Here is a 27,940-nt window from a genome sequence, read left to right as displayed (position 1 = left end):
TGCTAAGGCTGAGGGTGGTCTCAGTCAAGAGGGGCATCAACCCCCCGCCCTACAGACCCAACTAGCAACATGAGAGCAGGTAAGACAGTCTCCAAGCTCACCCCCAGCTACAAATCAGGAAGAACCATATAAGGCGGACTTCATGGAGGCAGACAGTTTAGGAGCCGGCCCTAGGATGCCCTGATTTGGAAAGCAACACAGAAACCCTAAGTCCAGGAACAGGACCATGGAAAACAGCCCTCGAGACCCCCTCTGCCTAGAGTTGCCTGTAATTATGTCATCCTTTCCTAGTCCCTTTCAAGATAAATAGAACATGAGTGGAGAAGTCAGAATATGCAAACTGCAGATAAAGCAGGCCCCCCTGAAGAGACTGCAGACCCCTCTATCTCAGTCACCAGCCCTGCCCCAGGTGGGGTTCTTACTTCCTTCATGGAAGCTTTGACCCCACCAGGCCCTGCCCAGGAGTCAAGGAGAGCCTCAGCCAGTCCTGCAGTCTGGGATATGATGGGGGACCATGAGACTTCCCCAGGGCGCAGATACTACATCCCCCTGGTACCTGTCAGGCATAGCTGCCGTCCTCCTAGTAGCCGGGGGCTGGGCCAGGCTCACACATCAGACTCAGTGCAGTGTGTTATCCTTTAATGAAGAGCTGGGTCAACTGAGCCACCACTCTCCCCAAGACCCCCCTGCAGCAGATGGCCCTCACCATGGCTCCCTGTGAGGCAGGGTGGCCCTGTGACAGCCAGCCCTGCTGAGGGGTCAGTCTGCAGTGGCCTAGGAGAGGCATTCAACTCTTAGACCTAGGATGTGGCAGCAGCAACGAGGCCAGAGGCAGCTCAACTGAGGTCAGGGATGGTAGAGGAGGCAGACAGGAAGTGTGGGGCTCTCCTCCTTCCTCTCCGAATCCCAGTGCAGCCAAGGCCAGTGTTCAGGAACAGCACAGTCTCCCCAGGGGCCTGGAGGCTCTTCCGGCCACTCTCTGGAAGCCCTCAGTCCCCAACTCCCTACAGACCGGTGTCATAGGGTCCCTGAACTCGGGAAGCAGGCTAGGTCCTACCCCATGAGCCTTGAGGCCCCTGGCCTAGGAGGTGGGTCCAGCAGGGCTGAGGCCAGAGCCACCAGGAGACTGTGAGTCACCTTCCACTAACTGCTTGTCAGTCACTACAGGCACCTAAGAAGGTGGCCTCTCCCCCCGAGCTTCCAGGGCTGCCCAGGCCGGGCTGAAGCAATAGCAGGCCGTTGGCTCCTGGGTCCCTATAGATCTGTGACCTTGTTTTCCACAGCAGCTGCAATCTGCTGGAGCCGATAGCCCAGCTGCATCTTCTGGGCCGTGCCATCCTCCTCCAGGGCAGTGATGATCTGAAACAGAGACCGATGCCATCAGGGGAGACTTCTTTGGCCAACGTGTTTGCTGCAAAATTCAACAGCCCTCCTAAGACGCTGTGGCACAAGTGGGATAGGAGGCCAAGAAACCCAGCCAGTCACTTCACGTACTTTCTGTGACCTCAGGGCCTCGCCAGCAGGAGGGGTAATAACATCAAAGCCACCGTTTCTGGACGAATAGGGTAGGAAATGAAGGACCTGACTCAGTACCGAGCCCCTCAGAAGCCCTGATGCAGCCATCCTGGCTCACCCACCCGCCCGGCAACAGCATTTCCCAAGTTCCTGTCTGCCTGGTGCCAGACAAGGGGCAGAGACCCAAGAATGACCAGACACATGTGCTGAGAAAACAGACACTGATCAAACACCAACCACAAATTGGGGGCTGCCACCAAGGGAACCTGTAGGAACCGGAGGGCAGCAGCACTTCGGAAAACAGCCACTGCCCACTATGTCTCCACGAGGGGACACGCCTGCATTACACTCTGCCTCCCCCATGCCCCATGCCATGGCCCATACCATGCCCAGGAAGACTGTGGGCCATGAGGCAGGTTCCTCATCTCTGAGCAGCAACAGTCACTTCACTGGTGCCACACAAACATCTAAGTGGACTATTCCATCAGGCACCCAGCAGGTTGACTGGCAGGTGCTCAGCTCTTCAGGCCCAGCCCAGGGATCGTCCAAAAAGATTCACCAGCTCCAGTGTACCCTCACACCCCAGCCCGTGTGCCTAGACTCTCCTCTTCTCAGCTCATGCAGCCAAGCCAGGCCTGCACCTGCATGTTGGCCGTGCCCAACATGCTGCCAACTCAGCAAATGCACACCATCTCCAGGCCCTGGTAGACCCCTTGGCCCCCACAACCACCAGCACTGTGCCTCGCCATCCTGCTGGGGAGCCGGAATGGGGAGTGGTGGGACAGGTGAGAGCACAGTCAATGCCAGGAAACCCGCCTGGAGAACACTTCCCAAGCCGCCCAGGGGCCCAGTCCCCCACTACGCTGTCCCTGGGGAAGACCAAAGCCCCCACCACGAGTCACAGGGTCAGAGCCCCTTAAGTCTCCTGGGATGCCTTTGGTCAGCCTCCCAGTTGGGGCCCAGGGCCTGCCCACCTGGTCATAGTACTTGTTGATGTACTTGTAGAGTTCGTGCAGGGCCACTCGCGCCCCGAGGTCTCCAGAGTAGTTCTAGGAAAGAGGCCAAATGAAAGGTGAGAGAGATGAGGGGTACAGACAGCCACAGGAGGTGGCCCAGGACCCCAGGGAAGGGTTGGGGGAGAAGGGGACCTGAGAGGTAGGGAATGGGATGGGCACTACAGTGGGAAGCAGAGTCCCCTCCATGGCCCAGGGACCCCAGGCCAGGCGTGCCAGATGGTGACAGAACAGGGCAGCGCCAAGAGGGTCTCCGTGGTAGGAAGACAGCTCAGGTCTACCTGCTTCAGCAAGGTCTGGGGTTTCCACTGGAGCCCTGCCTCTCTCAGCCCCTTAAGGTTCTAGCCCAGACCCTCTGCCACCCAGGTGACTCCAGAGCCAAGTGGCACTGATATCACTTGCAGGCTGACAGCCCAGCATGATTCTGCTCTGGCCTAACTCAAGTATTTCCTAAGGTCACTCTCAGGCCCCTCCATGGGGACATCTCTGAGCCTCAACTTCCTCACCTGGATGATGGAGTCAGTGTCACTTAACTTGTGGAATTCTTGTGAGGACCAAGTAAGACAATCAAAGCACCCCATGAAGGGCTTCACACACAACACCCCAAAATTACAGCTGCTATTAGTGTCGTGGTTGTGGCTGTCACCACCATCAACATTTCAGAAACATTGTTCATAACTCCCTGGAGTTACATTTTAGGGCTGTTTTAGGAATGGGGGAAGTGGAGGGGACACCTGTGCCACCAAGGGAGGCACAGCAGTGGGAAGACGCACACAGGCAGACCCAGGCAGGCCTGAGGCTGAATCCCAGCTCCCTTAGAAGTGCCTGGCTGAATCAGGGTATATGGCAGCTGCCAGGACAAGACCCCTGCTTGTTCTGTGATGAGATGGTGGGAGCTCTGGTCTTTCAGTGGCAGTTGGAACATTCTGTACTTATGTTTCCTGCCCCAACCAGCTCACAGGGCTACTGAGGTTCCCAAGGGCTTCCTTGCAAAGGGGCAGTGTGAAGTGGACAGGACTGTTGTGGCAGGAGGCCTATGCCCAACCCAATAAGCAGAGGGAGGCCTTACCCAAGACAGCTCAGCCAGGACAGAGTTCATCTCTTGGTCGCTGGCTGGGACAGCCTGTCTGATGTCTGCATAGTACCTGCCAGAGAGACAGGGCACAGCAGCTGCTGGGTAAACAAGCCCACTCCCCTGCTCCCCACCAGAGCCCACCCCCCGAGTCTCAGCTGCACACACCCTCCAACCTCTACCCACCGCACCCTCCAATACCTTTCCACCATCTGCTTGTACCGGGGGATATCCCGTGCATACAGAAGTTTGTTGATCGGGGAGTCCTGGACATAGCAGGAGGACAGAAAAGAGGAAGGAAGGAAGGATGATCACCCTGTTCGAGTGATCAAGTGTCCTGGGTTTCCCAGCACTGCTTCAGTTTTGAAAAGGAAAGTCTCACATCCCAGGAAGCCCCTGAGTCCCGGAAAACCAGCTCAGGTGGTCACCCTAGCCTACTTCCTTCCGCAGAAGCCTCCACTGCTCCCTCCCCTCCACCAACGTCCAGCCTCTGATGTCATCAGAAATAATTTCTCGGCTCCACATGCCTCCATCTAGATCCAGCAAGAGCCCAGTATGCAGGGCATGAAGCTGCTATTCACTCTCAGGGTCATTAAAAGTGAGTGAACTGAGACCCAGAACATTACCTAAGCGGCCACAGACCACTTCACTCCCCAGTGGCTGAGCTAGGATTTGAAGCAGGTCTGTCCAGTCAGTTTCCACCACTTTAACACACCTAGACACAGCCTCTACCACTCAACTGGGTTCAAGTCCCAGCAGCCATGGGCTCTGGGCAGCATACTTCTGTTCTCAGGACCTCTCCTCATCCTAGAGCTGCTGGGAAGGTGAGAAATATCTCGAGGTGGCACTGCCCACCGTGAGCAGGGACCCAAGGCCAGCTCCTCTTGTCAACCTGAGTCAGGATTCGCACCTTCTCGACAACTCCCCATGGGGGAACCCTTGGCATTCCTGGTTGGGGCTACTCCTGAGCTACCCAGGAACCATCTGCTGTTCTGCTGGGAAGGGGAGGTACTGGGAAGATCTGGAAAAAATCCCAGCCACGGCCGGGCGCGGTGGCTCAAGCCTGTAATCCCAGCACTTTGGGAGGCCGAGATGGGCAGATCACGAGGTCAGGAGATCGAGACCATCCTGGCTAACACAGTGAAACCCCGTCTCTACTAAAAAATACAAAAAACTAGCCGGGCGAGGTGGCGGCGCCTGTAGTCCCAGCTACTCGGGAGGCTGAGGCGGGAGAATGGCGCAAACCCGGGAGGCGGAGCTTGCAGTGAGCTGAGATCCGGCCACTGCACTCCAGTCTGGGCGACAGCGCGAGACTCCCTCTCAAAAAAAAAAAAAAAAAAAAAAAATCCCAGCCACCACATAGGGTCTACCCTGGAGGTGGCCCTGTGGGTCCTGGTGTGGCCCTTTGGTTCTTAGCTCATTATAGGCATGATGACAACATCTGGATCAAAAATGGCTCCCAAAAGACAGTGCTACAATTTTGAACAGAACTTTCTGTTTTTTTGTTTTCAGACGGTCTCGCTGTTACCCAGGCTGAAGTACAGCAAACAGCGCAGTCATGGCTCACTGCAGCTTCAACCTCCCAGGCTCAAGTGATCCTCCCACCTCACCCTCCCTAGTAGCTGGGACCACAGGCGCACACCACCACTCCTGGCTAATTTTTGTATTTTTTGTAGAGACGGGATTTTGCCATGTTGCCCAGGCTGGTCTCAAACTCCTGAGCTCCTCAGGCGATCTGCCCACTGCAGCCTCCCAAAGTGCTGGGATTCTAGGTGTGAGCCACCGTGCTCAGCTAATTTTGATTTTTCCCAGAGGTGTAGAGAAGTATCTCTCAAGAGGTCCCTCGCCGACTGAGACCTGGAGGTCAAGGCTAAGCAGAGCCCCACTCATGGACCTGCAGAATTACACTAGGGCCCTGCCCACTGGATGCCTGAGCAGACACCTTGGGGACCTCATATGTCAGGGGACTCCCGGCTTTGACTGCTGTGACAACAGACTCCCAACCTCTGTGCTCCCGGACAGCTCAGACTACTCAGTCTCCTGTGCTTCCCAGCTCTCCTCCTCACACATCCCTCAAACCGTGACACCCCCGGACTCTCTTCCCTACTGCCCTACTGGCAGGCAGACACCTCCAGCACCCTAAGGAACCAAACCCACCCAGCAGCCCAGAGCTGCTCTGGGATTGAACAATCCATGTCTCTACCTGGAAACCCCACAAACACCAGACTCACCTCCCCCAAGTCTGAGCTTACCATAGCCAGAGGCCCAGGGATCATGTATGAACCCCCCTCCTTCTTCCTCATCCCCCACATCCAACCTTCAGCTTCTGCCTGCCCTGCACCCTCCTGCCCAGCTTGAACCCAGCCACTGCTTGTCAGAAGGACAGCACAGCGCCCTCGTGGGACTCCCTCACTCAGCTCATCCATGCACAGCAGCCACAATGTTCCACAGACTCTCAGGTCTGGTCACACCACTTCCCTGTTCCCAGACTTTCTGTGGTTCCCACTGCCACAGGAGTGAGTCCTGACCAACTGGCCATGGCCTACTTCCACGCCTGGCCAGCACTCTATGCCCCAGCCACACCAGGCTGCACTTGCTGCCCACAACTTCAGCTGTGAATTGGCACACAATGCCCCAACCTCTTGCTCATCCCTTAAAACTGAGGCGGCCCTGGGATGAAGCCTTGGCTTGGAAGGTCAGAGGTCTCCCCGAAGTCCTCCTTGAAGTTCTCAGAAAAGCCTAGAATCTGAGTGCACACACAGCACTGTCCACCCTCCCCCATCCCCCTCCGCATCCATCCCAGACTTGCTCACCCGGCCCAGCTTGTGGTCGGCCAGGGTGCAGGCGTCCATGAAGGTCTGTGCAATGACAAGGAGCACCGCATCCATGTTATCAGATGTTTGCACGTCGAACACAAACTGCGGGTTTTTTATTATATTGATCCAGAACCTCAGAGGCAAGCTGCGGGGGGGGCAGGCATGGCCAGTGAATGTGCTGGGGAGGCAGAAGAGAAGACCCCCCCACACACACCTAGAGCCCACCCAGCACCACCCTACCTGTTGGTCTTCCAGATGTGGATGGTGTCCTGGTCGGAGATGCCATGCTGCTGGGCCTGCTCATCCAGCAGGTCAAAGAAGTACTTCACAGCGAGTGGCACAGGGCGGCTGGTGCTGAGAATCACCTGGAACAGGTCGTCCACAAACTTCTGCAGGGTGCCCTGTGGGAAGGGGGAAGCAGAGAGGTGTGGTCAGCAAAGGGCCCTCAGCAGCAGCCCAGCCTCAGACACCCCCTGGCACTGTACCTGCACAAGCCCCACAGCACCCCCAAATCCCACGAGTGGCCATGCTCCCCCTCAGCCCAGGTCCCACCACCTTGGCAGGCCCCACCCCACCTTCATGGACAGCAGGCGGGTCAGGTAGATCTCAGGGATGGCCTTGGCACGCTCACGCTCCCCGCCCCGAAGGCTGCCCCTCCGAGGCCTGGGCGGCTCCGGCTCATCACTTGGTTTCACCAGGTGCCAGGGCCGGATGCCCCCCTCATCTACATCCTCCAGCATTGGGGTCCCTGTGCCAAGAGCCCACAGCTGTCACCCTTCCCCAGGTGCCACCTCCCCAGGCCCCCTGGTTCTTGCCAGCTCTCCCAGGGGTGGGGGCACCTGGTTGAGAGCTTCCCTGGGCAGAAAGGAAATAGGCACAAGCCTGCCCTGAGGCCCAGAGGACCTTCCCCATGACTCTGGGCTGAGCACAGCAGGGACAAAGGGCCGTGTTGGGGGCAGTACTCACGCTCTCCAGGGACATAATCCTGGTTTTCCCGGAGCACATGCTTGGTGAGGCAGGGGACGAGGGCCACAGTTGCTCCATCCGGGACCTGCTGAGCACAGCTGGTAATCCCTCCACCAGCCCCAGCTCACCATGCCCTCCTCCAGCTCCCACCCCTCCTACCTTGTAATGCTGCAGTGTGTTCAGGCGCCTCCACAGACCCTGGACCTCAGAAGTGACATCCTCATCAGAAAGAATGAGGTGTCCAGCCACCCCAGACCGCCACTCTGCAAGGGCAAGGCAGAACTGGGTGCAGGGCTGGAGGATACCCTTCCCACAGTAGAGCCCATCTCCTCCTCCACGGGGACACCAGCCCCTCCATCACGGGGCAGTCATACTCAACCTCAACCTCTCCAACGACCAAGAGCAGGACCCCTCCCCAGATGAGAGGCTGTCCAACAAAGATGTTCCAAAGCCGGCTTCTGCCCACCTCCCAGCATCCTCCCCACCCTGAGTGATGAGCTGTCCCTGCAGAGCTGGTCCGGGGCCAGCCCAGGCCCAACACTGGCTCAGGTCCCCAGGGGCTCTCCACGCCCTTACCAACATCAAGGGTGCGAGGGTCTGGCCGCTGGGTGAGAGACACTCCTTTATAAAGCTGGTCCAGCATCTTCTCCTTGGCCTGGGAGATGGTGTCACAGTCCAGAACCTTCACGGGCACACCCTGGGCCTCTCCTGCCCCAGGCCCCACAGCCAACAGTGCATTCAAGGTCTATGCAGGACACACAGGAGTCGTCAGGGTTCATGTACACTCAGGATGATCAAGACACAGACCAAGGGCAGGGACAACTATGAGGGGCTGCTGCCTCTGACCCCCATGCACCACACATTCCCTAACTCTCGTCTCTTCACCTGCCTGCCTTCCCCAGGGACAGCAGCTTCCTCCCCATTGTGACCCCAGCACCTAGCAGAGAGCACTTGTAAATGACTACAGGGTAAATGGCAGAAAAAAAGGAGTGAGCACAAGTCCCTCATTACTCAGATCCCCAGGTTCCTGGCTGAATGGGCCAGGCTGAAGGAGCTTCGGGAAGCCTGCATGAGCAAATATTCCCACCCATCCAGCAGGGGAGGGGTTCAGCAGGCCTTAATGGGGGTTTCCCGCAGGAACCCTTGTGCGTAACTAAGGGGAAAGCAACCTAGAGAGAAGACCTGCCAGAGTGGGGCTGGCTTGGTGGGCAAGGCTGCATCCCTGGTAGGAGGGCCAGGCCGACAGGGTCAGGCCCTGGCACAGCTCAAGCCCATGGTCCAAGGTAGGGCTGGCTCCTCCTAAACCCTGGTTGTGGCTACCCTGGTTCCATCCCTAGTCTGGGGCACCTGGAGGCCTTATCATCAAGGTCTGCTCTAAACTGCCATCCTGCTAAACTAGTCTGACGGGCTCTCACCAGCAACCCGCCAGAGGTCACCCCGCTCTACATCCAGGTACCCACATCAGAAGCTGGTGTCCAGAGCCCACACACCCACACACTCTCCACCCTTGCCCTCACCGCACTCAGACTGCAGGCCATACACTTGCACACCCTCACCAGGGGACGGTACTCCACGTCCTCTCTAAGCAGGCGGTTGTCATTCAAGGTGTATTTGGCCTTGCCTGTCACACTGTCCACTGGCCCCTTATCCACTTGATGCTTAATCCCTCGAAAGAGCATGTACAGAGGCTCCCCTACAGAGTCCTAGGAGAGCACAGGCAGTTAGGGCCCTCCCGGCAGGTGGCAGAGGTGTATGGGACATGACGCACACTAGGAAAGGGGACAGGACACGGGCTTAAGGGGACTGAGGACAGGCTGAGCAGGAGTCTCTGCTCTGGCACAAGTGTCCGAGCTGCATGGTGGCTGAGGGCTTAGCAGTTTAGAGGGCCTGACCCTTCCTGGACAGGAGCCCTGTCTAGCTCTGTCCCCTCACCCTCACGAAGGTGTACAGACAGATGGACATCCAGTTGGTGAGCAGCTTCTCCACCACAGTCTCTGTCCTGAGATGATGGGAAAGGGGAATGCCAGGGTCAGCAGGCAGGGCTGCGGGCCTCTCTATCCTGCAGACCCCCCAGCCTGAGGCCCCACCCCAGCTCCAGCTATCCAGGGCCACCCAGCCCCAACAGCCACACAGACCTCCGCAGCATCAGCTTGGGGTTCTTCGCCACATACTGGGCAACCAGGTCACTGAGCAGAGTGCGGAGGATGTCAGTGAAATATTCAAGCTTCCCATGCAGCGCCACAGTGAGCAGAGACGCCACGTAGGCACGGTCCCGAGCTGAGAAGGTGCGCTGGCTCTCCAGCGTATGGATGAACTGCAGCCAAAGAGAGGGGGTGGGAGAAGGGGGTTGGGGGACAGAAGGGCGGGCTCAGAAACCACGCCCTGGAGAAGGGGCAGGGCCAGGGGCAGGCCAGGAAGATGCAGGTGGGGGCACCTTAGTGAGGAAGAGCTTGCTGTTGAGCAGGTTAGAGAGCTGCCCCAGCCCTTGCTCCACGGTGGGCCGTCTGCTTTCAGGCACACCCAGGTCCCGGTGCAAGGGCGACTCTCGGTGCCCGGGGAAGAAGATCCTCTCCGCATACACCTTGTAGTCGAGGAAGGGGATGCCGCTGCCCAGGAGGTCACTGGTGAGATCGGTCATCTCGGTCATGAGGTCTGTTGAGCAGAAGAGGCCAGGTTTGGGCACCAATCCCATGTGATGGGAGCAGGTTTGGGCAGAGCCCTGGAGGGCGGGGCCCGTTCTCCTGGGCACACCTGTGAATTCCTTCTTGCAGCGGTCCCGCACACTGCTCTCCAGATTCTCCAGCTGGATCTGAACCTTCTTATAGTCCCTCAGGGCCTGCTTGCTCTTCCTCCTGCTCAGCACCAGGGTCAGGAGGGGACGGCCGGATGAGTCCTACTGGCCCAGGCCTGCCTGACCTATCCCCCAGGCACACCCTGGCCTCATCCAGCATAGTCCAACCCAGCCATGCCAGCCAAGCTCAAGCCTAGCCCAGTACAATTCAGCCTTTCCCCTCCCAAGCAAGTCACAAACACCCGTGCCCTGTCTAGCCCAGCACGGTTTAGCCTAGAGATCAGTCAACCACAACCAGGCCAAATCCATCCCACAACCTATTTTTATAAATAAAGATTTGTTAGAACACAGCCACATTCATGTGTTTCCATGTCGTCCCTGGCTGCTTTTGTGCCACAGTGGCAAAGTTGAGTTGTTGAGCAGAAACCACTTGGCCTGCAAAGCCTAAAATATTTACTCTCTGGCCATTTACAGAGAATGTTTCCTGACTCCTGGCCCAGTCTGTCCCTTCCCAGTCCAGCCAGATCCCACGACCTGCCCCAGCCCAGCCACATCTGACTGCACCCACCTGTACATGAGGACAATGATGATGACACCCAGAGCCAGAAGAGAGGTGCCCACCCCCAAGCCCACCTGGGCTGCCACAGGAAAAGCCCCAGGGCTCTCGCCATCATACTGCACGTGACCCAGGGAGAAGCGCAAGTTTCCCATCTGCACCTGTGTCGGGAGCCGCCTGTAAGCAAGGGTTCAGCCCAGGTCAATGCCCAGCCCGGCCAGGGACCTGCCCACTGACCGTGAACTCAGGCAAAGAGTCAAGTGCCTCTCGGAGGGCATGGTGCCGTGGCAGGGGCTGCTCCACCGGGGGCTCACAGTACAGGTGGTGCCGGGTCAGCGTCTTCACTACACAGGGGCCGTCCCCTATCATAGCCACCACCTCCTCCTTGGACATTGCAAGGTCCAGGTTCTCTCCCTGGAACAGAGGGTCACCGATCAATCACTCAGGACCCTTCCCTCAGATCCTGTCCTCCCCAAATGCAGGAAGGACCCTGAGACCCACTCCCAGCAGCAGGGCTGACAGCCTCTCAGCACCCTTCCCCTGCATGCAGGCCAGTCACAAGGTGTCCTCCAAGCTGCTCCTCATCACCCTTCGCTGCCCTTTCCTACCTTTCTGTTCCAGAATGAAAAATCTGGAGAACATAAAGCTGTCTCCCAAACCCTGCCCAGTTACCTAACAAAGCTGGAGCCCCCACTCTGTGTCTGATGACTCACCAGGTGGGTGATGATGGCATACAGACCTGTGGTCTGCCCGCATGCCCGTCAGCTGCCCACTGTGTATGTCCAAGACACATGCCTAGTGCATGTCTACATGAGCCAGGCTGCCAACTCGGGGATTAGCCCGATGGCCTATGTGGACCACGCCACCCAGCTACTGCACAGGCCAAACATACAAATGCAGTCATTCCAGAGCCTGCCATGGAGTGCATCAGGACCCAGGCCACCAGCCAAGCAGTCAAGCCCATGCCAGATCCTAGGCTAGGCACCCCCCACCAGCCCCCTCTGCCCCCGACACAGCAAAGATGAGGAGCCATGTCCAGCCACCGGCCCTTGCTCTACTGTCTCGGCCTCTCTACCACACACAGTAGAGATGTCCAGCCAAGGGAAGGGTCTTGGGGCCCTGCCAGGTCCAAGTAGGAGCTGTACCTCCACAGAGAACACACTCCCAGGCTTGTGCCGGAATGGCATGGTGGGGTCCTCAGGGTTGAGTGGCTGCAGGGTGGGGTCGGCCTCGTAGGAGAAAGGTGTGGGGTTCAGTGTTGCAAAGTCAAAGATCAGGTTGTCAAGGATAAATTCCACCCGGACCCAGGGGTCCTCGGGCAGGCCTGGGAGGGCAGGTGTGCGGCATGTGATGAGCTGGGAGGAGTTGACATGGCATGGTTCCTCAAACTGGAAGGAAGACAGGCAGGTTGACGGGGGGCCAAGCAAAAATGGGAAGAGCCTCCTCTGGCACCTGCTCTGGCTATCCCCAGGGTGTGGTATGGGGCGAGGGGAGAGTGTGGGGTACCCAAGGGTGTCCTGCACGCTGGCCACTGCAGGAGGGTCCAAGAGAACACGCCGTCTCCGGGACCACACGACGCCTCCGTCCAAGCCCCTGGCTGGGCTGCAGCATTCTCGAGACCACGGTCACCCGGATTCTCGGCGTCTGTACCACATCCAGATTCTGGCCACGGACCGATATCTCACGTCCTCCACTGAAACAGACCATGAACTTACGTAACATAAGATGGCTTATGTTACCTGGACCTAAAGCACAGCCCAGTCCCAGCTAGGTCAGCTCAGCCCCAGCCCCAAACCACATGACCCCCTGCCCCTACCAGCAGCATGGGATTCTCAGTGCCCCAACATAAAGCCCTACAAACCCCCACATAGTGGAGCTGCAAAGATCTCCCTGCCACCTGCCATGCAGCCACACCCTTGGCCCAACACCTGAGGAAGCTCTTGGTGGGGCCAGCAGAGGTGATGTTGGGGTCGAAGGTGTACTTGAACTGTCCACGTTGAAGCCTCCGCTCTGTGGCCCCAAACCACACAGCCACAGGGAGCGTGGCAGGTGCGGGGCATGGGCTGGTCTCACACCGCAGCTGTTCCGACTGCTGCTCCGGCAGCCTAGGAGGGGAGGTGGGAATGAATGGAGGGGCACAGGCAGGGGAAACTTGGACCACTCAGGCCCCAGCTGGCTTCCCTCTAGTGCTGACTGCAGTCTCCACAAGGTGTCCCTGGAGGTGCACTCCCACCACAGCTGGCTAGGGAGGGTCCAGCCACTCTCTGAAGAAGCAGACTGGCCCTCTTCCCCTTTCTGCTCTCCCCAGGATCCCAGACCCCTCCATCTTTCCCCTGGAGCACGTGGATTTTTGCAGGATGAGGAAGTGCCCCTCACAAGTGACAAGGCTGGTCTCCAACCACCACTCGGATGTCCTCCAGCCGCCCAGTCAGGAGCTTGGAGCCATTCAGGGTGAGATGGGTGCCCCCAGCTCTGGGGCCGCGGGTTGGGAAGATGGAATGGACCTTCGGGTCCTGTGGGAAGGAGAACAGGGAGAGAGATAAGCATCAGACCAGACACAGGGAGGCGGGGACAGCCTGAGAAACAGGATGGTCCAGGACTGGCAGCCCCACCAAGGCAAAACCAGATAGGTTGAGAGGAGTCACCAGAGGGGGTGGTCCACTGGCAGCTGGGGGTGGCTCAGCAGTCAGGTACCTGGTAGGCAAAGTCGTGCTCTGAAACGCCACGTCCTCTTCCCAGCACCTCCACCGCTGCGGCACCAGCCACCTCCTCCCCACTGGCCCCGGTGATGCACACGAGGCTGTAGGCACACAGCAGGCTAGGGGGTGCCAGGCTGCATCGAGGGCCCCTCAAGCTTACCTGGCAGCCCCTCTCCCTGCCCCACTGTCAGGTGGTCTTCCCCTTCCCATCCTCCACAAGATTGACAGAGACCCTCTCTCACTTTGGAGGGAATTCTTTATGACACACCAGAAGGCCTTGGTATCTGATAATTAATATTTGTGCTTTCAATCATTTAAGTTCAACCCCAGAGGCCCCCAACAAGGAAGAATTTATCTGTGGCATAACTTTACAAAGGGGCCCTGTTAGCCTGGTTGTGGGGTGAGCTGCTGAGCAAAAGAGTGGGCACAGCTAGCCGCCCATGTCCTCTGCCACATCACATGCACAGTACCCACTCAAAGCATGGTAGAAACTTGATTTATTCAGGAAAAAGAGTCCCTGAAAGCCTCTAGTCAGACAGGGGAACACATGTGAAGGGAAAATGAACTGTCTAAGAAAATGCTGGTTCTTAGCCAAAAAACAGAAGCTTGGGCAAATTAACTTCCAGAGTGTTAAGCCTGCAGTGGCTCAACTCAGTGACATTGTCACAGTTGTTGCAAACACTCTAGGAAGCCGCAAGTGACATGTGAGCCACGCAGGGGAGGCTCCAGACAGAATATATGACAATTGCTTCATAAATCACAAAGTCTTATGGTCTGGAACACTAACAGTCTAGGTAGTCACTGTAAGTTCTCAGTCATAACACATTCAGGGGACACTCCATGCTCTAGCAGAGTGGTTCTTTATTTCAAATACAGATTCTGGGGCCCCACCGTGGGCCTCCTGAACCCAGATGTCTGAGGGGCAGTTGAGGATCTGCTCTGTGTTGGTTTGGGACAGGGTCTGCAGGTTACCCTGATATTCAGCCAGGTTTGGGCCCTGCTGCTTGTGGACATCTCCTTAGGAATGTCCTGCACATGTACCTTTGGGGCCTGCAACCGCTGGCCAGGTTACCATAACCCAGGAGCCCCAGGAAGGCAGCAGGGGTCCCGAGAGACGACAGTGGAGTCTGGCCCTCGGCAGGTGTGCCTTTCTGAGGTGTGCCTTCCAAATCTACCTTCCTGAGGAGCTTGGCAGCCCAGGACAATGCCTGGGGAAGAGTAAGCTGGTGAGAAGGCCAGCCCCTGAGTTTATCTGTCTGATCTCAGGGTCCTGCTGCCACAGCTATTAATATATCCACAGTTCCTCTGAAGACCAGGTGAGCAGAGCAGGAAACAGAGCCACCAGTCAGCTCTGGGCAGTGACAGGCCCAGGAAGGATTCCCCAGCAGCCCATGCCAGGAACTTACAGGTCTGGTGGGCGCCCAGGGTCTTCAGTGGCAACCCTGGCACTCAGGCATTGTGGCCAGAATCAAGGAACAGGGAGAGAGTGAGGCAGATGAGTGGGGGATGGAGGCCCCAAGCAGAAAAGCCAACCGTGGAGGCCCCAGGCTGTGCCATGCTCCAGCTGGGTGCAGCCAGCTCACCTGCTAGAGACCTCGTACTCCTGGGCAACCACAGCACAGGGCACTCCAGCCACCGTGACCATGCCCAGCACATCCTGCACATGCTGGCCCAGGTTGGAGCCCCTGATGGTGACACGGGTGCCTCCGTCTACAGGCCCAGTCAGTGGCTCCACCTGTTCCAGGACAAGGACTGCTCACCTCTACTCAACTGGAAAGGCAGCCCCAACCTCCCACCTTTGGGCCCCCACACCCTCCCTCTAAGGGCAGCACTGAGGAAGGGATGGCCAGTCTTTCAACAAACCGAGTGGATGAGGGGCGCTGGGCACTGGGTGGCCACAGCCTCAGCCTCACCACAGGCCTCCCGGGTCACACAACGTGGACGCTCCCCCTCACACCACACACAGCCATACTGGGGCATGGCGGTTTGGCAGCGGCTGCAGTCTCCATGTCCCACGGAACAGTCATACAGTACCACTGGGGGTGGCAGAGACGCACGTGAGAGGCAGGCCTGGGAGAGCCCTGCTACCGCCGCCAGCCCAGCAGCCCGCAGGTGGCTCACCATGCAGCCCCTCAGCACTGTCCACACGCAGACGGCCGGCCCGACGCAGAAACAACCCCACACGGAGCTCTGGCTGCAGAGCCTCATAGCCGAGCTGGAGAAATTGGAGTGGGTTCAGAGTCAAGCACTGGGGGAAGCGTCAGGCCTGGGGAGGGGGTAGTCAGAGAAAGGACTAAAATGACCAGTTAGGAGCATAGGGTCAGAGGGACCCCATGGGGCCACAGGTTGGAGGGCAGAGCCAGAAATGGAGTATGGGGACCCCACGGGGCCTCAAGTTACAGATCAGAGCTGGGATGCAAGGACTCTATGGGGCACATGGTCAGAGGTCGGAAATGGGTGTGCAGACTTCCTCAGGGTGGCAGGCGCTCATGGTGTGCACCTGGTGCTGCTGGCAGGTGACATGGCACTGGGTATCTGGAGGTGGCTCACACTCGACCCGGGCCTCAACCACCACCTCAAGGCCCTCCAGCTCCATCACACACTCATTTTCTCCTGGGCCGTCCTGAGGGCAGAGAACACAACTGTTTGGGCAGTTTCAGGAGCTGGGTCCAGGGAGTCCTGTAGGTCGCCCAACAAATCCCCCAGCACAGCCTCTGGGTTGGAGATGAGCCCTCGGACTCTGCCCTCTTCCTGCTCCCCAGGGCTTGTGCAGAGTTTGTCAAAGCTAAGGAGGCTGCAAGGACAGCGGCAGGCAGGACACACTGACCTGGAAAAGGTGAAGGTTCCTGCCTAGCAGCCGGATTTCCCGCTCCACATGGACTGGCATCAACGTGGAGCCCTGAACGCTCTCTACACAGGGGCAGGAGCTTGCCCCCGAGGTCACCTCTTCCTGCAGGCACCAAGGGCAAGGCAGTCTATGGAGCCCACCCTGCCCAGCTCAGCCCTCTGCCTTGCCAGATTCCAGGGGCAAGGCCTGTGTGGGGCTGCAGACTCCACCCTGCCCCTCGCCCCCTCCCAGTGCAGAATCACAAGGCAAGCTAGGGGTAGCATCTTCCCCACATCCCCTCCCCTGAGGCCTCCTTCCTGGGCTGGGCCTCACCAGCTCCCAGAGCCCGGGGGTGTCATACTGGTAGTCGAGGCTGGACGGGAGGATGAGGGGGGCGGGAGGGCCCTCAAGCTCTGCTGAGTCTCCATCACCTGAGAGGAGGGTGGAAGTGGAGAAGGCGGGTGCGTCACCCCCCGTCCACTCGTCCGCCTCGGGCAGCTCGCTGCCTTCTCTCGTCAGCCAGTCCAGGGCGGGCTTCACGGAGCCCATGGCCCCTGGGAAAGTGGTGGCAGGAACAGTGGCAGGGGGCAGGTCCAGGGGCACTGTGGGAGGAAGGGCCTCGGGGCCAGGGTCTGCAGGGGGCACTGCTGCTACCTCTGAGGGTGACAGTGGGGAGGCCAAGAGGTCCTCAGGTGTGGCTGTGGGTCTGAAGTCAGTGGGGGCAGGGACAGTGGTTCCAGGTCCATTTGGGGGGTTGGGAGGGGAGGGCTCCTCATGGAGAGGCGACTCTGTGGAGCTGGGGGAAGATATGCGGCCAGAACCTGCCCACGGCCCCCAGGGGCTGAGCAGGGAAGGACTGGCCCCAGGTGAGATGTCCAAAGTTGTGGCTGTGGACGGAGCCCCAGGCTCCACAGGAAGGGTGTTAGGAGCAGGGGTGACTAGGACTTTGGGGGCTGTGGGTGGGGAGGGGCTGGGTCCGTCTCTTGCAGGATGGGCTGGGGAGACAAGGGGGCTCTGAAGGGGGAGGCAGAGGAAGACAGGAAGGGCCACTCAGCAGGCAGGCGCGGGACAGGATGCAGGCAGGCACAGTGTATGTTAAGAGGAAAGGAGACCAAGGAAAAGAGAAATAAAAACAGCCCATTAATTCTCCACAGGAGAAAACTGTGGGGAAGGCTCCAGGGGTGTCTGTGCCGAGGTGGGGCATGAAGGCCAGACCTCCCCTGCCTCTCAGCTACAAACGCCCTCTCCCAAAACAGGCGGGATGTATCGGCGGCTGTTCTCCAGGGAGTCCATCACACACAGCGGCTCTGGTGCTCAGGACAGAGCCTCACATAGGCAGACAGACCCCAGGCCATAAGAAAAACTCTCACACTGGGACCCCCAACCCACCTCCGTATGGCCCAGCCCAAGGTCACACTCACCTGATGGCTTGCAACCATGGGCCCGGTATCACACGAGGCCTTGTGTGTGCACAGGTGCTGCCAGACACACCAGTTACACCCCCAGCGGCTGCTCACGCAGGCCTGGCACCTGCACAGAGCACAGCCATGGGGCAGGGGTCGCCATGGGGAAGCCCAGGCCTGGGGACAGGGCGAGGAACTCACTGCGCAGATGGGCGGAGTTCAGCGACCGCCACACAGTCATAGAAGGAGAGGGAAGTTTTGGCGATCACAACGGCGCCAAACCTGAGCTCCACGCTCACGGAGACATGGTCTGCAGAAGGGGAGAGGGCCAGGGTTAAGCAGCAAGGAGGTACACTCAGACCCAGAGCTGATATCCTGAGCCCTTGAATGGGGAAGAGGACCCGGGGTGAGGGAATACAGTCCAAGGTCACAGAATGGAGGCTTCAGGTGGTTGGGGAGTGGGAGGACTCAGAGAAAGGCATTCACTCATGGCTCTTTGCCTGGATTCACATCTTAACCCCACCGCATCCCCTGGAGCAGGGGCTGGCCTCCCCCCAGGCTGGCCCATTCTCTCACCCACCGGCTCCTCTTGGCAGCACTGGGGCCTCATTAGGGTCTGGGGAGGGGCACATCACACCAGAACCAGTCAGCAGGGCAGGACTCTGATGTTCTCCAAAGTGGCAGGAATATGACTCCCCTGGCCACAGGGGTGGCAGGTCTGGCACTGATAGGAAAACCTGCCAAGAGAGCCAAGGACAGACACACCATTGGGGCTAGTGGGCAGCAGACCAGGGCTCACATTTATGGGGCACCCAATGTGGACAGGCACCAGCAGTTAACAGACCTCAGGCCTCCCCAAACACCCTCTGGCCTGAGTTAGAAATACATGGGCAAACTGAGCTCCTAAAAGAAGTGACTTGTGTGAGGCCATGTGGTATCTGACATGTCTGACACCAGGATCTAAGATCTCTACCCAGACCTTGATGCCCAGAGCCCTCCCCACCAGGGCCCTCCCTATCTGATCATTCACCTCCCTCGTTTCCTCTCGGCTGATGTTGGCAGGACTCATGGCTGCCACTCGCAGACAGCCCAGCTCAGACTGGAAGCTCCATAGCCACTGCTCTGGGCCCTGGCCCCTTGAGCACTCAGAACTGCGACTGCACCTGAGCAAGAATGACCAGTGTCTATCTGTGACCCTCACAGGCCACTGGGAGTTCATAGGGTAGGGACTCCTACAATCTGGAGGACCTGGGCAGGGCCCTAGAGTGGGTATGATACAGGTTCCTGTGTCTGCCCTGGCAGGGCACTGATGCCCAGTGCAGAGGATGGGGGTGGGGAATCAGGCTGTCTGGGGATCAGGGGTTGAGAGTCAAGCGCTAAGGTTCAGGAATTCTGGACAGGACAATTATGCAGGAGCATTGTGGGCTTGAGGCTGGGACTGGGATGGGGTCAGGAATCTGACCTGCCAAGGAGCACACACCACCCACAGTATGGGTCCCTGTGAGCAAGGCAAGATGCACAGTCCAGGTGCTGAGCACAGGAGGCCACAGGAACCTTCAGAAGCTGTGACAGCAAAGAGGACCTGAGGCCAGCAATCCAAACACCAGTGGCTCACCCACAAATGGGTCTCTGGCCCCACCCAGAGGCCCCTCCCAGCAGCCATGCCCTTGTTTGTGCCTGGCACTCACTGTGCTCTGGGTCATGACATACAGGTGCTCAAAGTTCCCATCAAAGGTGAGGTCTCTGCTAACTGCAGACCCCTGATGGATGCTCTCTGTGGAGTACGAGTGGCCATCGCTCCCTGGGCCCAAGTAGACCTGGGATCAGAGACCACAGGGTCTGGGATCCAAGTCCATGGGCAGAGGCCCAAAGCCCTCCCCTCTTCCACCCAATCGAAGTAATTTACAGACAGAATTTCCTCCTGGGCAGTCACAGGTCATACCAACCAGCCTAGCGGGGAGGAGGAAAATCACAGGTAACCACCACCCAGTCCTGGGAGAGCAGCTCAGGTCATCTCTCCTGGCCCAGGGGTCACAGGGATAGCTTAAACCAGGCTGGGTCCCCAGCAACCTGTTCCCTCCAGACTCTGGGACAGGGGCCAGTACTTCCTGTGGGCTCACCCTGTGCAGCTGCCCTTGACTATCACCCAGGAAAGCAATGGTGTGTCCATCTTCCACGGTGACTGCCACAGCGGTTAGCTGAATCCCTGGCCACTCCAGAATTGGTGTGGCTTCCAGTGGGACCCGGCTCGCCATGGGGCTGGGCGTATGGTCTGAGCCACAGGGATAAGCATCCAGGGTGTCCTATAGGCAGCAAGAAGCATCAGGAAGGCCCTCCCTGGATAACCTCCTTGGCCACATCCTCCCTGGCCAACCTCATTCCCTCCCGCAGCCGCTCTGGTAGCTCTCCCTATACAACAGTGTCTACTCTGCTGGCCCTCCTGAGACAACCCCATCCCTGCCCCAGTCTCTCTGGGCCCTCCCTAACAACCCTTCCCTGGACAATATCCCCCCAGGTACATCCTTAGCCCCATCACAGTGGACTGATCTCCAGTTCTGCTCCAGTCCTTGGGCAGTTTCCAGTGGCTCCTTCCCCCTCTTTTGATCCCCACCGCTGCCTGTGGCCCCACCTTCTCCCATTCCTGGCCTGGGAGTGCTTCCTCCAGTTTCTGTGGTCACCTTGCTCCTGGACCACTTCTCCAAAACCTCTCACAGCCTGCTTTTCTGCTCCAAGTCCACTCACCAGGGCCCTCTCCTGCCTCTCACTGACTCAACCCTGTGCGCAGCTTCTTCCCTTTTTCATCCATCCTGAGGCTACAGCTCATCAATCCCGACCTCACCTTCCTCTCCTGCTCAAGACCCAAAGGTCTCATTCCATTATAGGTCCCTGTTCCCACCCAAGAACCCCCAAACATCCTCCCAATCCACCTACACTAGGGCCACCCCTCCAGCATCCTAGTCCAAGCCCATCTAGACACTGCTGCCACCCGCATGCCAGGTTTGTGGTAAGGTACCACTGCCCAGGAAACACAGAAAGCACTTAATATCTGCTGATCTGATTATCCTCGTGCTACCACCAGCTGCCCTCGGACACTCTGGGCAGCTCCTTGGCTGCATATACTTGGCCAGTGGCCTCAGAGAGGGGGAAAAGCAGGGCAACACTGGAACTCACCACTGGCAGCTGTGCACAGTCAGAATTGACATCATACTCGATGTAGGCCACCTCGGTCCCATCCTCAGCACGGCCCTCCCGGGTGTAGCAGGCATCTCGCGTGCGATTAGCAAGCCGGTCCACCTCATCCAGGGGGAAGGCACAGAGGGCAGAGGCTCCAGATGCCCCAGCAGCCGCCAGTGGGGGTCGGCCCACAGTGGGGGGTGCAGCCGAGGAGAAGGCTGCAAAGAGCACCTCCCCATGCACCACCTCCCTGGACGCGGCCACAGCTGCAGCCTGGATCAGCCCGTAGCGGCCACCTTGGCAGGCCAGAGGCAACTCCACATAGGAATAGTAGTGCTGGTCCCGGAGGCACACTCGAGACACATAGGCACGAAAGGCTCTAGACTGAGCCTGCAGGTCCCGCCGCAGGAACAGGAAGTAGGCGCTGGCCCCACGTGCAAAGGCACTCACGAAGTGGTGGCTGTACTCAGAGAGGCGGCCCACTGCCAGCTTGGCTGTCTCCTCATAGGAGAAGGCAGCTTGGGGGTCCGGCGGCCACAGGGCCCGGGTTGTGATGGGTGGAATGCCACCCCCCACACCCCTGCTGGTGTATCCTCGCCCCACAAACAGGAGGGGCTCCCCTGCCAAGCCCTGGGCTACCAGCCCCACCGTGCTGACCGCAGGATCATTGGCAGCCACATACTGGGTGTCCCCAGGCCGCTCTGGCCGCAGCAGCAGCTGCTCAAGCTGCCCCAGGCGCCGCTGCTCACAGACCCCCTGGTGCACGCTCCCGCACACCACCAGGGCCCCTGGGCTCACCAGGAGCAGCTGGTTCGGGTTGTTGGTAGGCTGGGCCTGGGGGCACTCATCAGGCATCACAGGTGGCAGGCAGTCCCTGCTGTCTAGCACAGGGCCGGTGGACACTGAGGCCTCCAGCTGCAGCCCAGGGCTCAGCTGGAACAGGAAGTTGGTGGCCCCCAGGTAGAGGGTGCCTGAGGTGGGGTCTCTTGCCAGGTGCTGCAGATACGTGCCATTGGGAGTGAAAGCAGCTGGTGGAAGGGGCTGGAGGGTGAGGACCCACCCAGCCCAGAGAGCCTGGAGAAGAGCTGGGCCCAGGGCAGGCATGGTCACCTGGAAGGGAGACAGGTCGAGAGAGTGGGGCTCATGTGGCCATCAGAGCACCCTGGGGCCACTGGTAAGGGATAGGACTGTGGCATTGCCAAGATGCCCCTCCTAACCTAGGGGGTGAGCAGAGGAGGACCAGGCTTCTTAGACAGGCACTATGTCCAGGATGACCTCAGGACCACACACTAGAACGAGGTCAGAAATAGGAGATACTTCCTAGACAACACTGCCCATTCTTTGCAGGCACGATTCTCTAAGGAGACCTGCACCCCACTCACCATCCCCCCAGATCAGAGGGTGAGGGGCTGGAGAGGCCATGCCCAGGAAGCAGGGTCTGGATGGGGCAGGAGAGCAGGTGATGGGAAGGAGGGGCCCAGACCCCAAGAAAGGAGAGGCTCTACATGGATGAGGGTTTCCCAGGCAGAAGGAGGAAGGAGAGGGAGGTCTCCTGAGCCAGCAGAATGTTAGAGCAAGACAAGAGTTGGGGGCAGGGCCTTTCAGGCCAGGAATCCAGAAGGGTAATAACCACAGAACCAAGAGGCCTGAGAGATGTGAGGAGGCTCCAGCTCGGAGGGGTGGGGCCTGAAGGGCTGCACCCCACCTCCGAGAGCCCTCAGAATAGGTAGGAGTCATGCTGTTCCTAGATATGTAGTGTGAGGTCAGGCTCACCTGGCAGGGCCGGCTGGATCAGGAGCCAACAGCATGACCCGTGTGGGAGTCACCTAGAAGAGGGGAAAGCCGAGTGTGAAGCTGGGGCCTGGGCTGCAGGCACATGGAAGCCCTGGGCTCCCCACTGGGGAGGCAGCACAGAAGCACCCCCTCCCCACCGCCCAGCCTGCTGGTGGAGCTGGGCCCAGCCTGGCCCCTGGCCACCAAACACATTCCACAGAGGACGCCTCCTCGGAGCCCACACGAGGAGGGGGAGGGCGGCAGAGCCAGGCACCCGAGGGGCCTGGGAAAGGTCAGCTAGGAAGGAGCCCCACGGCTGGCAGGGTCCAGCCAGGCCCCCAGCATGGCCCTCTCCCTGTGAGGTCCCTCTCTCCGCTCAAACTCCACCTTGTAAAGGAACCCAGGTATACACCCTCTACACGGCCAGGGGCTGTCCCAGCCCAAAGGGCTACCAGCGCTTCAGCAGACAGGCACTCGCACAGCAAGATGCATACACACCACCCACCCTGCATGTGTACGCCTACAACACACACACACACACACACACACACACACACACACACAGAGATGCAGATGCCATCTATACACACAGCACAGTGACACACACAAACACAGCCACTCATGTTCAAACACCACATGAAGACACATCCATATCGAGACACAGAAACACACACACGTCACACTCACCTGAGACATACAGACCACCACTCACATTTAGACACACACACACATTCATGCACACTCCCCTCGTTCAAGAGTACTTAGTTGGAGCCCTACATATAGAGAGCTGTAGAAGCTAGGCCATCTCTTGCTATTTCCTCTCCTGCACTTCAGAGTAGTGCCAGGACCCAAGATGTGGGCTAAGTGGAGTGTGTCCTGGAGGAAGGTGCCATGCCTGGCTGTTCCCAGGCCCATCACCAGGACCTCCCCAGACTTTGGGTGCCTGCTCTCTACACAGACCCCTTCTTGGGCCCCAGCTGAGGCTCCTGAGTCCCTGAACCAAGAAACTATGGCAACACCACCTTCCCCAGTGGTCCCCAGCCAAGAGCACCAAGGTTGGTGAAGTGCTGGGACAGACAATGCATCTCAGACTGGGAGACACTTCCCCTACTTGCCTGTGCCCAGGCCATGTTGCCCAGCCCCTCCCATCACCCAGCTGCCAAGCTGCCTGTGCAAAATATCAAGCACTTGCTTCTCCCAGGTCGGCTCATCCTAGCAGAGGCCTGAGCAGCGTACTCCTGAGGCTGCCCCAAAGTGAACAGGGCTGGGCACAAGGCTCAGGGGAGGGTCCAGCAGCCTGGTGGAAGCTGGGACACTGTGGCCACAGCCCGGTGGGAGCAGGGGGGCCATGGTCACAGCCTGGCTGGGCACTGCTCCCGAAATAGCTTGGGGGTTTCCATTTTTAGTGTGCAGAAAACAGGGCAGCTCTATGGGAGCAGGAACAAGGCTGCCTCTGTTTGCCACCCAAGGGGGCGGGGGGGAAGGGGGCAGCAGGGAAAGTCTTGAACCCGGCCAGGATCCCAGGACTGTGGCAAGACCAGGCTGCCCAGGAGCCCCCCACCTAGTTTCCAAGGGATGAGGAAAGAAAGTTTCTTCCCATGGGAAGACAGAGTCCACCTGAGGATGGGCAGAGGTCATCTCTTGCACGGGGCTACTGTTCAATTCTCCTGCCACTGCATGCCAGGGATGGGCCTTGGGCACAGGGTCCCATAGTTAGACCAATACTCACTCCTACATGTTTACAAATATTTGCTCAGAGCCTACTGCGTGCCAAAGTTCTCCAGCCCTCAAGGGGCAGCAACAAAACCACTCCCCATATGTGATATCAAAACTGGATTGATGGATGACAGAGCCTTGGGAGATGAAAAAATAGTAATAATAATAATTAATTAAAAAAAAAAAAAAAACACTGGATGAGGAGACAACAGGAAGAAATGGGTGGGATCAGAACAGCTCCTGGCCAGGCCACCGAGGAGATTGGCCGCTGACCCACTCCAGGGAAAGTGGTCAGGCTTCTGCAATCAGTCTCCCTGTGAATCAGGACCTAGCACCCCTTGCCCCTCCACACATACCATGGGTAGCTGAAGGAGGAGAGAAAGAAGAGCAGTGTGTTTTTCTCCTCCATTTCAGGCACATGGATTTCACTTTATCTCTGCCACAGGCCACTGAGCAGCTCCCAGCCCCTCCAATCTAGCCTCCCAACTCCCAACTTCTCGGGGCTTTACTTGAGTAGAATTGGAGTACACCCCTCCCCCAAAAGCCTCTGGGGCACCCCAGAGCAGGAGGGATAAAGGCCCACCCCTCCAGTCCACACCTCTCCCACCCGATCCATGCCAGTGCTCCCCCACACATGCCCTTCGTTCCTGCCAGCCTGAACTGCAGGCTGCCTCGCTCCTCCAGCTGCTGCACAGGCTCTTGCCGCTGACTGGAATGCCCACTCCCTCGCTATCCCATTAACTCCTACACCAACCATCTTCTAACTGGGGAGCCTCCCCTGTCCTCCCAGGCTTCTGAGGAGGCCGCTGCATGCAGTGGACAGAATGGACACACCTAGCCAACACCCTGACAGGCACGGCCGCTCGGCCTCAGGCTCTCCGAGACTCAGATTTCCTAGCTGTACAATGGGAAGAAGGATTGCTCTGACCAGTAAACATGATACAGCATGTGCCTGGCATTAGTGATGCCAGCCAGGGTCACTTTTCTCCCAGTTCCACCCTCCTACTCTGGACTTGAAGCTCCTTGAAGGCAGGGAGTATGCTTTTGATTCAGAGGCCCCAGCAACTTGCACAGACTTCAGCACAGACCAGATGCTCCCTGCATGGTGAACGTACCCCCATTTCACAGCCAAGAAAACCCAACAAATAGGGGAGATAGAAGGCCCACAATCCCTCCAAGCCACTTGGTCTCTCAAAGGGAAGACGTTGGCCCCACTTTTGTTAATGACCAGGCCAGGGCAGACTGAAAAGGCTGATCTAGAACCAGACCTCACATTCCCAACTTACACAGCCTGGATCTCCTGCCCACTCCCAACATCTGAGGCCCTGTTCAGGCTCACAGCCAAAGCCTAATTCTGCCTGTGCCCAGGCCTGCCTGGAGTCTCTTCTGGGCCCACCCTACTCTGAACCTTTTCAGGGGGCCCAAGACTGCCCAACTTTTGTCTGCAGAGCAAGCACCTCCCGGACCCCCGTGGAGCTGTCCTCGACAACAAAAGGGGCTCACAAACCCCGCCATTCCGCACCTGCAGAGGGACCATAGGACAGCCCACATTTGCCTTGCTTTCCAATTAGTGGGAAGCCGGCCTTCCCGTTTCACCCTCCTGCTCAGCTTCCAGGGTCCACTACAGAGGTGAGTTATTCATTGCCAGTGCAGCAGTGCCCGCTCCTCGCCCTGTTTTCTGTGTGTTGAGGAGGGGTGGGGAGATCCACCATTTACCAGGCACCTGCGATGACCCCAGGCGCTGATCGATCACCCACTGAATATGTCTGTGTGTGGAGAGGAGGGCCCCCCTCTGGGGGTCAGGAGGCTCGAGGTCCGCCTTTGTCAGTCCCACCGGGAACAGCCAGAAAGGGCTGTTACTACTGAGGGGAAGCCCCGACCTCCCCACTCGGCTCGTCCTTGACCCTCCCCAACCCCCGGACCCCGAGGCGAGGACCCCATCAGTGGCCCTGGGAGGGCGGGGAAGGGGCCGGCCGGTCCCCGGTGGCGGCGGCGAGGAGGGGGCGCGGAGGAGCAGCTCCACCTCCTCAGTCTCCCAATCGCGTTCCAGGCGGAGCCGCCAGAGTTTCCCTTCGCGCGGAGAAGTGTGGTCCCAACTCTCAAAACCAAAGTCGCCCACCACTCACCCAGGCCGCCCCTGCCCGGCGGGATCGAGGCCCCGACCCGTTCCACCTCTGGAGCCCCGGTCCTCGCCGCCCCGGCCCCGAGCCCCGCACTCACCACCCGGCCAGGCCCCACGGGATGTGCGCGCCGAGGCGGGCGCCGGCCGCTCCGCGCTCGGGCTCCGCGCGCAGCGGCCTCCCCCCGGGTCTGGCGGAGCCGCAGCTGTTACCCGGAGACCGAGGGGCGGAAAACTGCGCCCGCTGCCCGCCCCTCCCGCGCGGCGCTGCCACCGCCGGGAACAAAGGAGACAAAGCCGCGTCGGCCGGGCCCGGCTCCGCTCCTTCCCCCTCGCCTGCCGGGCTGCCCTCCCCCCGCCCGCCGCCCGAGCCAGGCCGGAAGCAGCCCGGAGAGCCGGGCGCGCGGCCCCGAGCCGCCCGGGACCCCGCATTCCAACCCCGCGGGCTCAGCGTCGGCCGAGGGCTGGGGATCCCACCCCTCCCGCACGCGGGAGGGCGGGGGCGGGTTGCACAGCGGCGGTCGCCATGGCAACACCGGTAGCCCAGAGGGGTGAGGAGCGAACCCCAGGAGCCAAAGCCGCCCCGCCCAGTCGGCCTCACCTGCGCGCCGCCTTGGAACCGGAACTGGGAACTTTCCCGGTTGCGAGGGGCCGAGGCGGAGGGTCGCGCTCCGCACCCGCAGGTGCTGGTGGAACAGCGCCCTGGCCTCTTCCCGCCCGTCCAGAGCCGGGTCGCACACGGGTCCCTCACCTGCCCGACCAGTTCTCCTGCCAGCGCCCGGCCTCGCCCGGCGCCCGGAGCTCCTTACCCGGCTCCGGTAGTCATCCTCCCCAACTTTCTTTACCTGAACTCCGAAGCGCCTTGTTTCTCCCCTGCGCACCTGGCCCTGCCCACCGCCCCTGCTCCCAGTACTCCCCAACAGCCAATCCCTCCTTCCGGCCCCACCTCTGGCTGTTTGAGAACATGGGCTTTGGACCTGGGCTTGCGCCATCAACTAAGCCATGTAACCTGACACCAACCCCCCCAGCCTATTTGCTCACCAGCAAGTGGGGGTGATACCACCTCTAGCGGGGCTGTGAAGGCAGGGCACCTGGGCTGCAGAGGCGCACAAGCAAGGGCTCACTTCCTTCCTTTCTTCCCAGCCCAGGACCCAGACCTGGACCCACCCCAAGCTGAGAAGCGTTGGACAAGTCTGGGCTCTCTCACTGGCAAACACCTGGGCCTTCTGCGGGAGGAAACACTGGCAGAAGGGTTCTCTCCTGGGGACCATTTGTCCCCTGTGCAGGGCCATTCACACCCTGGCACGCCCACCGCTAACTCAGGAGCCAGAACCTGGCCCATCCGATTAGGACTTTTGGAGGACTTTGGCTAAAAGCCATTGGCACAGCTTCCTGGGAGGCAAAAATGTCACACGCATCATCTGAAAGCCTCCAAGGCCTCCACAGGCTAGGTGAACCTCAATCAAGAGATTCAGGTCATCCACACTGGCTACTGCCCTA

At 59.2% G+C, this 27,940-nt stretch overlaps 1 protein-coding gene across 4 annotated transcripts; it reads right to left on the bottom strand.

Moving 5' to 3' along the window:
• Positions 1-617: 617 nt before the first annotated feature.
• Positions 618-27,343, bottom strand: PLXNB1 (plexin B1). 4 transcript variants are annotated; one of them, XM_007984116.3, is made up of 38 exons: positions 27,286-27,343; positions 22,606-22,658; positions 20,830-21,942; positions 19,779-19,961; positions 19,347-19,475; positions 19,121-19,221; positions 18,689-18,821; positions 18,239-18,395; positions 17,860-17,968; positions 17,677-17,785; positions 16,589-17,269; positions 16,256-16,378; positions 15,929-16,051; positions 15,550-15,643; positions 15,292-15,464; positions 15,012-15,163; positions 13,424-13,529; positions 13,106-13,242; positions 12,658-12,834; positions 12,236-12,422; positions 11,875-12,117; positions 10,967-11,143; positions 10,742-10,890; positions 10,134-10,234; positions 9,817-10,034; positions 9,518-9,696; positions 9,315-9,381; positions 8,939-9,085; positions 7,959-8,127; positions 7,542-7,645; positions 7,383-7,467; positions 6,992-7,164; positions 6,657-6,817; positions 6,414-6,561; positions 3,802-3,866; positions 3,598-3,673; positions 2,490-2,564; positions 618-1,359 (listed from the first exon to the last, which is right to left on the bottom strand). In XM_007984116.3, the coding sequence occupies exons 3-38, from the start codon at positions 21,934-21,936 to the stop codon at positions 1,255-1,257; spliced, it is 6,423 nt and encodes a 2,140-aa protein (XP_007982307.3). In that variant the 5' UTR covers positions 21,937-21,942; positions 22,606-22,658; positions 27,286-27,343; the 3' UTR covers positions 618-1,254. The 4 variants fall into 4 exon arrangements, with proteins under 4 accessions (XP_007982307.3, XP_037859913.2, XP_007982304.3 ...); XM_038003985.2 differs by lacking the exon at positions 27,286-27,343 and adding an exon at positions 27,042-27,260; XM_007984113.3 differs by lacking the exon at positions 27,286-27,343 and adding an exon at positions 26,542-26,850.
• Between the last annotated feature and the right edge of the window lie 597 nt (positions 27,344-27,940).

This window comes from Chlorocebus sabaeus, chromosome 22 (assembly GCF_047675955.1).
Source record: "Chlorocebus sabaeus isolate Y175 chromosome 22, mChlSab1.0.hap1, whole genome shotgun sequence".
NCBI classification, from domain to species: Eukaryota; Metazoa; Chordata; class Mammalia; order Primates; family Cercopithecidae; genus Chlorocebus; species Chlorocebus sabaeus.
Note: the sequence above shows the minus strand (reverse complement) of the source record. Positions and strands in the feature narration are given on the sequence as shown.

Coding starts and splice junctions, on each gene's coding strand:
- PLXNB1 (XM_007984116.3), bottom strand. CDS start 21,936: ATGCCTGCCCTGGGCCCAGCTCTTCTCCAGGCTCTCTGGGCTGGGTGG. Junction 6,818..6,991: donor CCCGCCTGCTGTCCATGAAG/GTGGGGTGGGGC, acceptor CCCTTCCCACAG/GGCACCCTGCAGAAGTTTGT. Junction 3,867..6,413: donor CCGACCACAAGCTGGGCCGG/GTGAGCAAGTCT, acceptor TGCTATGTCCAG/GACTCCCCGATCAACAAACT.